Genomic DNA, 16503 nt, shown 5'->3' on the forward strand with positions numbered 1-16503 from the left:
ACTTATTATTATCGGACCGAATATGAAATATGAATAAGGAAGTTTTTGATAGTTTCTGTTACCCTGTAATAAATGTGACTCCTTTAAATTGCTCAGCTGAAATATTTTAAAGTCATGCTTGAGCACTTTAGAAAGTGACACATTAAGAATTGCTTTCAGAAAATTAAAACTGTTTAGTTTTGAAAGATATCAATGATCAATGTTTAGAAAATTGGTTTGCAGATGAATTTTGCTGAATATGATATATGAAATAAGTTTGGTTGTTAGGATTTTTCATTGAACTGTTTTTAATCGACCTTTACTCAGTCAAAATCAATGAGAATTTTCTTGTGAACATGTTAAATTTGTATTTATCGAAATTAGAAAAAAACTATTTCTTTCTATTTTAACGTGATAGCTAACGAGAGAGTTATTTCCCTTTAATAAAAAGACCATAGGGGCTTCTAGCTATCAATTAGGTGCAATGAAAGCATGCTTGCTATTCATTACACAAAATGAAGTACTCTTGAGTGGTTAGATTGCGTGAGGATGTAGAAAAGCTAAAAATAGATTCCTTGTTTACTCTCTGACTAATAAAAATATAATCTTTCCACATTTTTGGTATAAAATATTATTAGCTAAACTTTGTTTAAAAAACATATATGTAAGTCTGAAATAATTTAATTAAATACACTGTATATTTAGAAAATAAAAAAACATCGTTTTTTTCCCTATTTTTGAAACATAACCATTGAAATTTTAAAATGGTTGGTTGGTATTTGGCTATCTTAGTAATGTTTGGCTGTGAAAGGCACACAAATAGTTACCTCCCTAATTTAGATAGTGAGATCTGATAATCTTTATTAAGTGACCACTTTATCATTGGAATCCCTTCGTAGCTAATTATGAGTTAATTTTTGACTTTTGAGACAAACTGGTATTTTTCCAAATCAATAGAATACCTCTACTTTCGATTAGCAATCCAATAATGGAATATATATATAAATAAATGAAAATAAGGAAACCTGGCTTTAAAATAAAAAGTCAGGAGGTATTTAATATGAGTTATAGCCCTTGATCTTCTTCACACAAAGTTAAGGTGATAACCACTCCAGAAAGCACAATTATGATCAATATTTTATGAAACATAGTGAAAATATTCATATGAAAAAGATTAGACAATATTTAATTACCCTTCTTCTTTGAAACAGGATGGTAAAAAAAAAGAAGATAAAATCATTGATGGATGTTGACAATTTTACGTACAGAAATTTGCCAGAAGACATACAGCCTAGCAAGCTATCTTAATGATTTAGTATAATAATTATAAATTATTGCCCTTGATTAAACTAAAATTGTTAAAATTTGGCTTGTGAATGTATTAGACTAAAGACTTTGATAAAAAAAATTGTATTTTGGTGAGATCATTGATTAGTTACATTCAAATTAGCAGTTTTCAAATTATTGCCATTGACTTTGCCTGAAATTACTTAAATGGTGTATGTATGCCTTAAGTGATTTCTTATTTTTGGTTGGACAGGCTGAGGTAATATATAGTCTATATTAGGTCTGTAACTATTCTTGAAGTTGTGATTCAATACACTATATACAATTCTCATCCAACGATACAATACATATTACAATAATAATCACGATTCACTTATCAGAAAAAGGGAAGAGAGAAAAAAAAAATTAGAATTGTAACAAATTTGTCACTGACTGATTATTATTATTTTCAAAATTATGTTGAATGTGGCTTTTGAATGCAAAAAAGTGGACAGTTTATGAAATTTTGTGTGTTGGTTTAAATCACCAATATCTTGTTAGTTAGATTTTTTGTACAATTTGACACAGATTGGTTACTGCCCACTGAAAATTTAGCAGGAAAGTGGGCATATCTTGCTAGGCAACACCTTGTCTATATATATGGCAGAGCCTCAAAAGAGGAGTCGTCATTTGCACTCTGAATGGAGTTGTCCGTCTTCAGTAGCCCACATGGAGCTGTTTAGGAGGACGTAAAATTACATTCATTTCATAAGATAAATCTAATGTCTGTTGTTCTATGAATGATTCCTTGGATTCAACACACTGCTTCAGTGCTGTTGGGCTTATGGCTCTAGTTTTAAGTTTGTATTTAGCTTAATAATTTAAAGACCAAATCTTTTGGCTTCGTTATATACTTGATCATGTAAATATAGTCATCCACATGTAATATGGGATATATTTGAATGATTTGTTTAGCAAAATTATATAAATGATTTTGGAGAAGAGTATTTGATGGAACTGTGAATTTTGAAAATAATAATCTTTCAGGAGCTAAGTTAAATCAGTTGCAATCTAAAGAAATAGTGAAAGTAGTGCCTAGATCACACATTCACAGAGCATCGAATTAGCTACAGATACATCCCGCATCATTTGTGGCAATCTGCATTGGTTTGTAGCTTTCTGTATCGTAGCCATAGTGATACCAAGTAGTACTTGTATGCCTGTGACAATTTTTGAACATTTTGGTGGTTAAGGAATTCAATGATGTCGGCATATTGAAATAAAGTTACTTAACCAAATATTTTGTTTTTTTTAATCAAAGACATACAGGATAGTGATGTTTTTACTGTTTTGCTCATTCATTGCAGAGTCTGAATCTCCAGCAAGCTCTGGCTCTTTGCAAGTGAAAGTGTTTTCTGCCCATTTTTCGTCTGCTCATTTTTCGTTTGCTCAGTTAGCATGTCATTCACCAGCAAGTCAGTACTTTGTTCTTCAAATTCGTTTCCCATATTTATCATACATCACTTGACTTACCAGTAAAAACTGGAAAGATATGTATTTGGGACATCACTCTCCTTTGTGGCTTTGATGTCAAAAATAACAAAATATTAGGTTAAGCATGTATATTTTACTATGCTGCATCTTAAAAGTTCAACATGGTGGCAGTAACTGTTGTAGCCACTTGTATATTGAATCATTCCTTCCTCCAAAATGTACAAGAACAGGGTTGTAGCTTACATAGACCCAGAAATATAGTCAATTAAAGAGATTATATTATATGTGGTCGCCATTTTAACAATGGCAGTAACATGCACATGTCAAATTTGCTGCTTGGATCATAAAATGGGCTTGCCATGCCGCTGCACTATATTATTTTCTTCCAACAACAATATAAAAAAACTATCAAGTAGGTTTCATATTAGTCCAATGTAATATATGGACTAAATATAAATCTTTACCTTTCGTTTGTTTCACCTGTAGAATTTTATAGATGGATTTTTGTTGTGACATCCATGTTATGTGTAAAACCTGAACCATGAACTGAAAAATAAAGGTGAATAACTCCCTTTTATTTTTTTAAGGAAATGTTTAAATGAACAATACGATTCTTTATATTTCTAATAAATAACTTATGGTATATATCACGTATCAAGTTCATTCACTTGAGAGATAGCATAATATCTCATACGTTTTGCTAATATGCAAGTTAATTCAAGACTATGTATTATTATACTTTGACCCTGATTGTAGTTTATAGTCTTGTCAGATACAAATAGTGTTACTATATTAATTTTATTATTTTAATACCTATTTGAGTTGTTCAACCTAAACAGCCATGGAATTTTGTGATTCTAGTTGTGATGGGGCTCTTTGGAAATAAAAATATACCGAATTACCTAATTTATCTTAGGCTCTCTCTACAGGTTTTTATTGAAAGAGGTTATGAGTTTTAAATGGTGGTCAATGGGTGGTTAATAGTGCGTTCTGACGACTAAATCTAAGGGAGCTTTACTATCAACTGTTCTTCAAGCTTGGCTTACATTTTTACTTTGAGTTTCCAGCTTTAACATTACCTCAGAAGTTTTTGAGAATGTCAAAGGTCACAATACCATTACACATGCTTTAGACATAAAAACATGAATTTGTTTAGAGGGGATGTGCATGGGCAGACATGACATGTATAAAATTATTGAAAGAAGCAAGATGTATTTAACTTGTGTGTGTCATTTGAACCATAACTCAAGTCTTTAATTTCCTTCAATTCTGTCAAATTTGATTGAATAAAAAGTTTAACCGGTTTAACTATTTATTTCATTACAAAACTATGGCAGCAAATGTATTTGATTTGGCAAGTTGATTTGATAAATACAGCATTCAATTCACAACTGGAGGTTGCTCACTTTGTGCAGATGAATATGATAGGCAATTAATGATTTTTGCATAGTATTTCACTTTTGCTTATGAAATCTTTCATGGAAGTTTGTCAACTGTTAATACATTTTTACCTGTGTACTTAACTTTCTCTGGATTAACAATTCTACAAAGTTCACACTTTTCATTTTCATTTTGAAGTATATTTGTGGTTTTGCTATGCACAAATGTGTCACAAAGGTGATTGTCCATAGCAGGATTTCCTTAAATATCTCACACTATTGATCACAGTTGAAAAACATTTTTAAATATAATGCCCTCGACGTCTGGCAGCTTCGTACATAAAGACCAGAGGAAAGACATTTCTGTAGTCAGTCTTTTGTTTCCGTTGTAGGAGGTCGTCAAACCACATGCTTTAATTGTCATTCATCTTACTCTGCGTTTTCTTAATTGAGCTTCACTTCCTTCAAATGTTTAGTGTAATCCTCCTCTTTGTCGCAACTTCCCTTCAATCTAGGCTAATGACTTTTTGGTATGTGGTGGATGACAAGAATTCTTTCTCAAGAACAAGCGTTTATCGGTAGGTTTTAAAAAACAAAAATCTTCGTTTTTTATGCGACTGTAACAATTTTACAATGGTTTCCAAAAACTCCATCACAAGTACACTTTTATATTAGGGTGTTTATTCTTCGTGTATTCAGAAAACTCTATGAGTTCTAAGTCTCCTGTCAATATGCTGAACACGTTGTCAATATACCTGTTATAGAAAACTGTTTTCTTTTAATGATCAGTAAGCTTATCGTCCCATTTTTCGCATATTCGCACATGCAAAAATCAAACTTGAACCTATTGCTATGCTCTCATATTATAACAATACAATTAATAATCCTTACTCACATGTAATGTGCCATTTTTCTAAATCAAAGCCAGTAGTTTTTATGAAGGGCATAAAAGCATAACCTGTTGATTTTCGTTAGAAGCTCCTTCATGAAATCTATTTAACTTATAGAGATGTCATCAAAAACTGAGTCATGTGGTTCATACACTCTTCTGTAAGATGATATTGGATTTGGTAAAAAATGATTATCATTTAGACCCGGTATGATTGTAGTGTCATTGCATAGAATATCAACAGAATTAGCAAAAGTTGGTTGAGGAATATGCCGAACATATATGCTAACTGATGTATTAGTAACTGGTATTGGTGTATTGATTTGGTTCGGCAGGGCCATTTTAAAAGTGCTGCATGCTTCGCATTTTATGAGGATGATGTAGTTATAGTAAAATTCAATCTGTCAGTAGAAATAAACTACAATCTGAACCTGAAGGAAAAAAAAGATTGACACAAAATACATACAGTTTATAATAGATTATAAGAATTTTGATTCTATATTTTGTTTAATAAGCTGGAATTTGAATATATCACCACAAACTGCAAATCAAATTAAGCCAATATTAAATCTTTCCTGAGAATGGCATTCTCTATATAACAGCAAAATGGATCCTATCTATATCCTATCTTATTTATCGATAACTTCTTCAGTATTTATTGATTTTGATGAAATTTGGTAAATGGGTGGACAATTATCAATTAAAATTTCCAAAAGGCATTTTCTGAAAATTTCCAGTAAAGCGGGAAATGACCAAAAATGGTTCAAAAATTAATGTTGGGCTTTACAGATTCTTTTGATTTTTATTTTGAGGTCAGTGTCATTATGAAGATGATCCCTATCGATTTTTCTGATGATCTGATGATTTTTCACGGAAATGTCGAGTGTTTTCACTCTATTAGCTATATAGTGCTTTTGCTCACTCTTCATGCAATAATTCTTTATGGATTCTTTTGATTTTTATATGCCCACATGTGGTATGGAAGCATATTGTCGTCCGTCCGCCAATAAAAAACGGCAATGATGCGATAAAAAAAAGTTTGCTTAAAATGCTCTATAGACTAAACACTAACTTAATGTGAATTAACAACAAACAATAATTTGTACTTGCAAACAAAGCTGCTGGTGGGCATATGTCACCTCGCTTCACAAGGCTATCGTTTACATTTGCCGTGTATGCAAATTTTTAACTGCTGGCCATCTTGAAAAATGCATGATATCCGAAATATTTAATGCAGGTGCCATATTTAATCCGATTTTTGTTGCTCTTTTTATACACCCACATGAAATGGGCTATCTTTCAATCATTTAATTACTTTTGATTTTATTGATAATTACAGTTTATGCATTTATCAATTATTGTCACTAAACACCTGATCAACAGCAAGAAAATGGGCTTAAAACTGCCCATTCTCACTGTTAGTTAGTTTTGAGTTAGTGAATTAGAGAAGAAGGCTTAAAAGATGTCAAGGTGGTGATTTTACTGCAGTGAAGTTACCTTTGTTTTTTTGCATTATGAGCTTCGTTCAGGAATCACTAGGGCTGAAAGGTGAATAAGGTCTATTATTCAATTCAGATTATCAAACGCACTTAACAGTAATATAACCATGAAGCCTTAATTGAAATGTTCAGTGTTAAAATTAGTCCCAAAGATGGCAACTCACTTTGCAGCAATGATTAGTAAATGTATGGATGAATAAGCAAATTAGAGACATATTCTGTAACAAATTTTATATTCTAAATTGCCCGAGTAATGCAGTCCTCAGTCTTAGTCAGTATCTTACATATTACTCAACTGTAAAATGAGTATGAAATGTGTATATTATTTACCATTTGTAATTCACTCGTTTGCTACTCATTCAGCCATTACTAGTATTCATGGGCATGTGACATGGATTATGGGTAAAGTTCTTTGCTAACTTTTAATAGCGGATTCTTATTTGATATATTTGCGAACATGCTAATAATCCAATACATGTACTCGATATTGGCCAATATTCGATTTAGGCCTTGAAGAAAGTTTATATTTGAATAGGAAGTTTTTAAATATGCAATACTGTATATTTCTCGTAGATATAACATAGCTTTACCACGACTTTGATTATGAATGATATGCCATCAGTTTATGCTCTGACATCGGATTTCAATTGTCTTATGTTTTATTAATGTAACTTTTATCATTTTATTTCCTATTATGTATGGTCATTTTCATCATCTTCTAATACGATATTTGGATGATAAGCTTAACCCTGAAATTACAATAATTAACTAGCACTGGAAGTGATAAGCTATTTTTATCTTGTCTTTCCAGACACATAAATGGTGGTTATTAAGATGTTTGTACATACAACAAGAAATACTGGATGATCGTTCTCCAACACTATGTAAAAGTATTTTAGAACTAGTTGCCTTGGGTGAGTTTTATTAAGATCTAGCCCAAAATGTTACTTTGATTTTGTCAGGAATGAAAATTGAAATCCAGTCCATTATTTTTATGCATCTTTAATTTTTTTAATGGCTTGTGCTTAACAATACAATATTAGGACAATGTTTTATTGAAAGGCTGACTTGTAGTAAGTTACTACTGGACATTTTTCACACAAGCAATAACAGATAATGTTAATATATCAGCAGTAATTGTACATAAAGCCAGTCTCTACAATGGAGCCCTGTCAGCTGGTGAAAAAAAGATCAAGATGTAAATATCTCTTTAAAAATATTTATCACAAGATATATGGATAATTTAGAAAATGAATAACAATAAAATTTGATTTAATTTGATCTGTTTTTTAGTTAATCAGAATGATGAACTTTTTAAAGATGACAGATTCAGGTAAGGTACAGGGTTAGATTATCTTACGAGAAAAATTCCACAATTGATCCTTGAGCAATGTTCTCTCATTGTTTCAAAGTAAATTGCACAAAGTATAAATTTTAAAATAAAACTTATAAATATGACTTACAAGTTAACGTATATTTGGGTATATAATATATCTGATGATTTCTCCACTGATGCTTATGTTCTTTAGATTCATTTTCACCCTTGGCACTTTCTTAAGAGATTTTGACATGGAAAAAGCTACTTGTTGTTCGGATGGGACAATAAAGCGAGGCGCCGTGTAAGTTTAAAACTCCTTGACAGTCTCAAATCAAAAAAAAGTAGGCTGTTGGACTGGCAAAATTTCCCTCAGTGCACCCTGCATGGCGATGTCTGTCTTGATTAGCCCACTTGGTGCAGAAAAGTAGGATGTAAAACTCAAAATTCAATTCATTTCATTTTTTTTAAATTTAAAATCAATTTGAGTGATTGACCAATCAGATGCAGGGATTGATAAATCAATTTTGTATTGATTCTTGCCCCTGATGTTTAACACAATATTTGAATTATAGAGAAGCAAGTATACAATGGAATATTGAGGCAGGATATTTTTGTCATTTGTATTTTGAGTATGAAAAAGGCAGAGAATATTTTGAGAAAGCGAAGAATTTATCACACCTTGATATCAACATATCAGGTAAGATTTCAGTGTCAAGTTTCTTTAGATATGATCCCGGACTGTGACACATCCTCACTCATAATTCAAATTATGTGAGATGTGAAATTTTCACTCAGCTATAATTGGTTAGGTTGAGCCAGTCAGTGATGCTGGTTTGGTTTGTCACTGTCCTGGCAAAATTTTCCTCATTGCACACTGCTTGGTGTTTTTTTCTTCAATCAACTGAATCAGGTATAGAAATTTAGGATTTCAGACTCAAGTAAATTTAATTTTCGCGTGTCCTTTGTTTTATTGGTATGTACTTTGTCTATGATAGATTCTTTCCGTACATGATAGAGATTTTAAATGTATTTTGACTTTCAGGAGCTCTTGGTAAAAGGACAAGATATCAAGAAGATGACAAAGCCCAGCTGGTTCTTCAGGTTAAACGATCAAATGTTCAAGATGAACAGACTCTCATTAAAGACATTCCTTTACCCAAGGTACATTGAAATGTTTTACTTGTAAATTAGCACTAAATACTCATTCCTTAGAAAAGAATATAGTTTTCAATTTATTGCAAATCAAAATCTATTTCTGAGAATCTGCAAAAGTCAATATTATATATTGGGTATATTTTATTGCATAACACAATATGACATTATGCTGAGCTAAAAAAAATAGGGGAGGCATATGTATAACAATTACAGGTTATCTGCATGAAAAAAATGCTTAAAAAGTAAATATACAGATATCTTGTTGTTTCAGAATATCAGTCTTGATGATGATACTGTTTTAAATAAAATAGCTTTCACTGATGAGATGGAGAAACATTCTGTTCAATTATCTCCCTTAGATCAGGCTGTGGTTCTGGCGTGTATGTAAGTATCTTTTCTCACAACTTAAAATATTCTTGTTTTAAAGACAGTTTCCTCTTATATTTACAATTATAAAATTGTTGACTATAGATATTCTAAAGCACTAGCAAGAGATTTATTTGCTGGTATTAATCTAAAGATATTTAAAGCACAGTTGAAAGCTGGAGGATTGTTGTCAGCTCGGTACTTGGTAATGGCATAAGCTGAAATTTCTTAAGAATGGAACATTTTGGATGACTTTGTCTGCTCACAATCCCTTATATCTTTTTTGTAATCTATTTTTTTTTTTTGCACTATCCATCACATGGATAGAAACATAATTTTATGATTGGAATATGCTGCAAAACTTTAATCTTGAAATTAATTTATGTTATTTAAAGAATTCGAGTTTTAAAATTTGTAATAGACAACATTCTGGTATTAAACATCATCTGTAGGCTAGACTAGGCTAGGCTAGGCCAGACTTGCATAATATCTATGGATTCACAAGTCAGAGGAAGACAACTCTAAATTTTCGCCAATACGGATCAGTTGTGGAATCCAGCACCATATTATTTTGCTTTTGCTATTTGGTAGGGAAGGTCATAGAAGAAGTTTAGCACAAGAAAGGTTGACAGATGAAGAAGTTTTGACCTATATCTTGGTGAGTATTGTTTATGTAAGAACAATAGCAAGTGAAAGTTGTTCCTTGAAATTAAGTCAACAAATAGTACTTTCAATTAGTAAATGCTATTGTTGGCTAGAATGATCACCACTGCTATGATTACAAAATTTTAATGCTTGCTGTCATTGTTGCCGTATTGAAGGATTTAGCTGAATTGTACAGCAAGCCTTGTCTGTTTTGCAGTTTTCAAGTTTCAACTGTTTTCAGGGTAATTAGTGGACTTTTTTTTGGTTGATATATAGGGAACACAGACTGCTGTCATTGTAAAAGCTATGCAGGGACACCTTTCAGGTACCTAGATTTTTGTTTGTGATGACTGAAACTAAAAAGAGTATACTTATATGCTGTGGCTAGTTATTAATTCTTAAAACAACATGTTCTAGGTTGATGCCGTGTTCTTTAGCAGTCAAAAAGTTTTGATGGTCTTATTCAACTCCATTAAATGAAAGAGAGAGATCTTAGCCAGATATTAAATAATATATAATAATCTGTTGTTTTTTTTCTTATAGTGTATGCTTGATCAACTTTGTAATTGGAATGTGGGTGTGGCCTGTTTAATTTTAAGGTCAAAGTTGGAAAAGGGAAGTTCAAGAAGAGTTGAAAGATCAATGAAACAGATGGAGGTAGACTTCTTGTTGTTTAAAATCATAATGATTCACGCTTTACTTAGATTAGTTATACTTATAGATTGCATACCTTAGATTTTTAGACAATATTCTATTCATATAGAGTATGAATTAAAATGATCAGGCGACAGGCTTTCTATATTACTCCTCTGGAAGTCTAAAAGCAAAGTCAAAAATAAATTCGGAATGAGTCTTTTTATAAAAGTTTAAAACCAAATAAAATCTGTAAAAAAATGAATCTCTCTTTTAATGGGAAAATCAAGAATTAATTAAAAATTTTACGGAATTTGATGAATCTGTGCAGTAATTCAATTGAAAACCCCATAATGATAGAAAGTGGTATGAATTTCAGATGATTGACTTTCATATTAATAATTTACTGGTAAATGTTGTTATTTAAGGAATTGGTAAACATTGTTACTCAACCTGAACCAGCTAATATTGACAGATCTTATCTCTTCTATTCCTGTCATACTCCTAGTGTGTGGAAAGTTAAGGTAATTCTAGGTGTTTTATACCTACCATAGATTTTATACATAATGAACTGTCTATGATATGACCACATATTCTGTTTTTCTCATCTAAGAGAGGTTTTCTAGTTTTTGGGGGTTTTTTTGTATTAGAGCCATTGGATTTAATTTGCATCATTCCAATTTTTTGTTTACTGTGTGTGGAAAGTGAAGGTGATTTATCAGTTTGATTTGATACAAAATGAACTGTCTATGATATGACTACATAATATATGCATTTTTGTTCTATACTTAAAATTAATGGAATTGGAAAGTGGTTTTCTAGCTGTATACGGTCTTCTTTTTGTATCATTCCAATTGTTTGTCTACTGTCTGTGGTTCCTAGAACTGTTATGAACATAGATTCAATGTTTGTTATTTTAGAAAGAATTAGGGACAATGCTCCTGTCTCTAGGATGTATCAGTGCTGCTAAAGATTTATATGAATCATTAGAGATGTGGGATGAGGCTATAACTTGTTATCAGATCATGAAAAAAACAGATCAGGTATGTCCCTTACTATTTCTAGGCAACTCCAAACAGAGTCAGAGCGTGTTAGAGACTGCATGTAATAAATTTCTGAAATATTTGCCTATTAGATTGATGGTTGGATGACAAACAGATGTATTACTACAACGTTCAATGCTTGGCAATACCAAAAATAGTCTCCCATGCATCTTGTGCTTAGAAAGTTTTCTTTTCTTGAGTGAGTCCTCCTATTTCTGAGTACATCACTGAATAAATTGAAAATTGCATATAACAAATAAACCCATAACCTGCAAAGTCACTTCAATGCTGCAATATTGTAAGTAGGTAAGATGGCTGCCAAATGCCTGCTCGTGCTGTAGAAAAGATATATATATAGCATACAATAATTTCAATAGTCTCGGTTTTCCATGTCAATATATTACAAATATATCAAAAATGTCTGGTATTCCTGGACTTTATATCTCAGTAACACGTTGAATTTTTGAGAATATGAGGCCCCTGTTTTTTTTCAGGCAGAAGCGACAATAATAACTAAATTTGTAATCAATTTTAAGGATTGATGATCAAATTACTGGAATACTAAATCATTCCTTTTTTTTGTCCTAAATTTTTAGGCAGAAGTGATAATTCGAGAACAGTTAAAGAAAAAAGAAACACCTAATCTGTACTGTTTCCTTGGTGACGTTACACATGATATGAACCACTATCAGAAGGCCTGGGAATTATCCAATGAGAGAAGTTCTAGAGCTATGAGATGTATGGGGTATTTGTATTTTGGTAAAAAAGATAACAAAGCCGCTTTGAGATGTTTTGAGAAATCTTTAGAAATAAATTCACTTCAGGTAAGATTGTCTTTAGATAGCAGTGCCTACCATGTTCTATTTCCTTATTTATGCTGTTATTCAGTGTTAATGCCTCTTTTCTTTTGACTCTCTCTATAAATCACTAGGGTCCATTCCCCTTTTTTAAGTATTCTAAATGAAAGATTTTACATCATCATACGTCATGGTAATTAAAATGGGCCCAAGAATATTCAGTGAGAATGCAATGTTATTGTTTTCTGTTCAGTCAGTAAGTTGAGAGAATGAAGGAAAATATAAGTTTATTCTTTATTTCTATAAGCCTTCTTGTTTTAGCTGCCCAAAAAAGTAAAAATTTACATAAACTGCAGAAGTATGAAATTTGATTTTAACAGTGCTAATAGTCAATTGTTTTGGGAATAAATCATTCTCAGAAATACACATATCTTCTACAGAATTATAAAAATAAACTGGAAGTTATTTTGAATTGAAAATTTCAGATTCCTGTGTGGTTTACATATGGATGTGTTGCCTTGACAACAGACCAGTATGAAAAAGCAGTGAAAGCGTTTAAACGCTGTGTTAATATAGATAGTGATGTAAGAGTTTTTTTTACTCAATCCTTAAAAAACTTATTTCAGGATTTTTCATTTTCAGCTCTTTCTTTTTGCTTAAATATTTTTATGGACTTTTTCTTGTTCATTTCTACACTACACTCTCTCAGGGTTTTTTTTTTTGGACCTCTTAAATTCTGTTGAGCCTACAGTTCTGTGCTTATTTGATATCATTAATTCCCTATGAATAATGACAGCCTTATTTGTTATTTCCTTTGTTCATTTACATCTACACAATGTTATTTTCTTTGTAGAACTTCGAGGCATGGAATAATTTGGGAACAGCTTATATTAAACTGAAAGACAAGTAAGATTGCTTTTTCTATCTTACAGATCTTAGTCAAGGAAACAGCATATTTGTTTCTGAAAATATTGTGTATACATGATCACTTTGGCTGTTGCTTCACGTATCATTTAATACTGATATCCCTTAACAATAAAAATAAACAAGCGTGGTAGCAATTTTAGGCTGTGAACACATTTTGACACAACAAGAAACATTTTACATACCAGTTTTTACATAGAAAATTAGAGATGATGTTCTTGATAGAATGTAAAATATTTAGTTTTTTACCTTTCAGACCAAAAGCATTTTTAACAATGAAAGAAGCAATCAAATATAATTTTGAATCATGGCAGCTGTGGGAGAACTGTTTGTTGGTAAGTGATAAGTGATAATTTTTATCTGAATAGAAGGGTGGGTAAGATGAGCAGTTATACATGTATTTTGTCACAAGTTTTTTGACATAGTGAAATATTCAGCATTATGAAATCCCAAATATATCGAGTAACCTTTGCATATTCAAGGTCACATGGCATAAAATAAGAGAATACTATTGGTTCCTTAACTAAAGATTACAATATTGATATTTATGTTTGTTTATTTGGATAGATTGGTGTTGATTGTGGTGAATTTGAAGATGTAGTAAATGCCTATAATAGATTGTTGGATTTGAAATCTAAATGGGTGGACGAACAGGTATATATTACTTCCATATTAGTATTAAGGAGTATTGAGAGGAGTCTCAATGAAAGCAATGGCCCAGGTCACAGAGCAGTTGATATTGCTCATGTGAAAATAAGATGTTTTTAGGTACCTACTATTTATGAAATAAATATATTTTATTTGGAAATCTAACAATTCAACCACCCCCTTAACAAAGAACCCTTGTATAAATACAGCACACTACTCTTCTAATGGGATGTTGTGTAAAAAACGTTAACATTGTGGTCTTTAGAAGTGAATTAGAACTTACAAAATCTATGGGGTATTTTTAGCCATGCTATAATTGTCTTGTAGCATTAGTAAGTTCATTTCATTGAATTTTGTTCTGGGGGATAATAATCAGTTTGTTCCATTATATTCATGAAGAGAAGGACATTAAACTCATTCATTTTATTTCATTTATTGTCAGATATTATCAATATTAGTACGTGCTATTGAAGAAGACTTAACAGATTCTAAAGGTCTGCCTGTTAGACGATTTAAACCTAAAATACAACAGTTGTTTACTAGAATTACATCACAGGTATGCTTATAGTTTCTGAAACACTTTAAACTTACAATAGAATAATTGTGGCCTTGTGAGCTTATAGCTCAATGTTGGAAGGTAAAACCCCCTTTTTCCAGTACAACTGTCCAATGGAGAATTTTACATCCCACTCACCTTGTGGCAGCATGTGATGAGCTCTTGGCATTTGGACATCTGTTACAAATATTAGCATATACACAAATGAAGTTTTCTGTCTTAATATATACTGATTATATTTTTGAAAAAAAGGATCCTAACATACATCATTTGCTATTTAAGTTTTGACAAAAAGTCATTATGGTTCAAACAGTTCACCATTTGCTTGCTTTTCTAGTGGTACATGCTACCCCAGTGTTGCATGCTATATTTAGCCATTTAATTGTGTCGATTGAGATACATGTTGTGCTTTTTAATAGATCACCAAACGTAGAGAAAATTGCTAATTTAACTTCAAGCATTTCATAATGTTTTATGTAGAGAATATTATATGTCATTATAATTAAATGATTGTTTTCTGTAGACAACTGGTAATGGTGAAATCTGGAGATTATTTGCTAAATTAATTTTATTGGACAATAAACCTGAAAATATTGATCAGGTAAGAATACCACGATGTTCGCATGATTTGATTCTTCAATTATCTTGGTTTATCAACAAAGCTGCTCCAAACACTGTGTCTTGTCTATTAGTGTTGGCTATTGCCAACCATATCAGAATAGAGTACGTACTATATAATATATGGTTCATATAATGGTTGCAACAAGATTTGAAATGGGTTAAAAGATAAACTGCACCACTTTATCTTCAAAGCCTTTGAGGAATATTTCCACTGTATCAACTGTCATTTGGTCTATGGCCCTTATTGAAATATCCAACCACGATCTAGAGTATCACTTGACAAACTACAGTTTATGGAAAAAGAAATGCCAGTTTTCATAACTGGATCATTGAAGGGAGTGATAGTAGAAATTTAAATAATACTTTATAACTTGTACTGTTTAGTTGCTGCCTGATCTACTAACATCCTTATTGTTTCAGGGCTTAGAATATCTACAGAAATCACATCGCTGTGTGACACAAACTTCAAACTGGGAGAAAGATGAGAAGAAATGTCAAGAAGTTTCTGATCAAGCTATCGAACTGGCTAAATGTATGTTTTCTTTTTAATATGTGTCCATTCTGGAAAGAGCATTAATTTATCAGTTCATAATAGAAAGATAAGTAACAATTGTAGCTTCGACCATCCAATGATGAAATGAGTTATTTAGATTTTAAAAATCTAGTATCGTAAATATTTATATAATAGGATATCAAAAGATTACAAATGATACTCATTGAAAATAGCAAAAGAGTAGAAGAGAAATTCACAGATTGCTCTCACTGACTTCGCCATATTAGCCACATAGCAAAAAGGAACATAGTCAAAATCATTATGAAAATTATTCTCTTTCAGTGTATATTCAATGTGCTGACAAACTGCCAGATAGAACACAGAAATTGCAGAATTTATCTTCTGCTAAATTTATGTTAAAAGGAGTGATAACAAAAATAAAGGTCTGTACTGGAATGAAATAAAAACTTCTTTTCTATGTTGTGAAAGTTTCTAATTTTGAAATAATAAACGCTTTGTTGTATAACTGTTGGAGCTGGTATTAAATGTGAAAACATATATTTTTATGGGCACACAATTTAATGGATTTGTCTTTTGTAATTTTAAAGCTATTTGAATATTCTGATATCCAATTTATTTAAATTGTCAATCTTTATATTTCAGCAACATCATCAAGACCCAATCACCCAGTCTTTACCACAGTCAATAGATGAACTCTGTAAAAGCCTGGATGATCAGTTCAAAGATTTATTGGAAAGAATTGACCAGCTGAAAAATTGTTAATAAAAATTATCTTTT

The 16503-nt window shown here is 31.4% G+C and overlaps 1 protein-coding gene across 1 annotated transcript; it reads left to right on the forward strand.

Annotated features, from left to right (window-relative positions):
• Positions 1-5765: 5765 nt before the first annotated feature.
• Positions 5766-16503, forward strand: LOTGIDRAFT_234941 (hypothetical protein; the record flags this gene model as incomplete). The annotated part of the gene is made up of 20 exons (XM_009063344.1): positions 5766-5819; positions 7318-7420; positions 7800-7839; positions 8397-8521; positions 8867-8985; positions 9251-9363; positions 9937-10003; positions 10534-10647; positions 11052-11147; positions 11544-11666; positions 12263-12490; positions 12949-13047; positions 13317-13369; positions 13644-13722; positions 13955-14041; positions 14478-14591; positions 15115-15192; positions 15633-15744; positions 16048-16148; positions 16369-16503. The coding sequence occupies 20 exons, from the start codon at positions 5766-5768 to the stop codon at positions 16486-16488; spliced, it is 2025 nt and encodes a 674-aa protein (XP_009061592.1). The 3' UTR covers positions 16489-16503.

Source organism: Lottia gigantea, assembly GCF_000327385.1.
Source record: "Lottia gigantea unplaced genomic scaffold LOTGIsca_57, whole genome shotgun sequence".
Lineage (NCBI taxonomy): Eukaryota > Metazoa > Mollusca > Gastropoda > Lottiidae > Lottia > Lottia gigantea.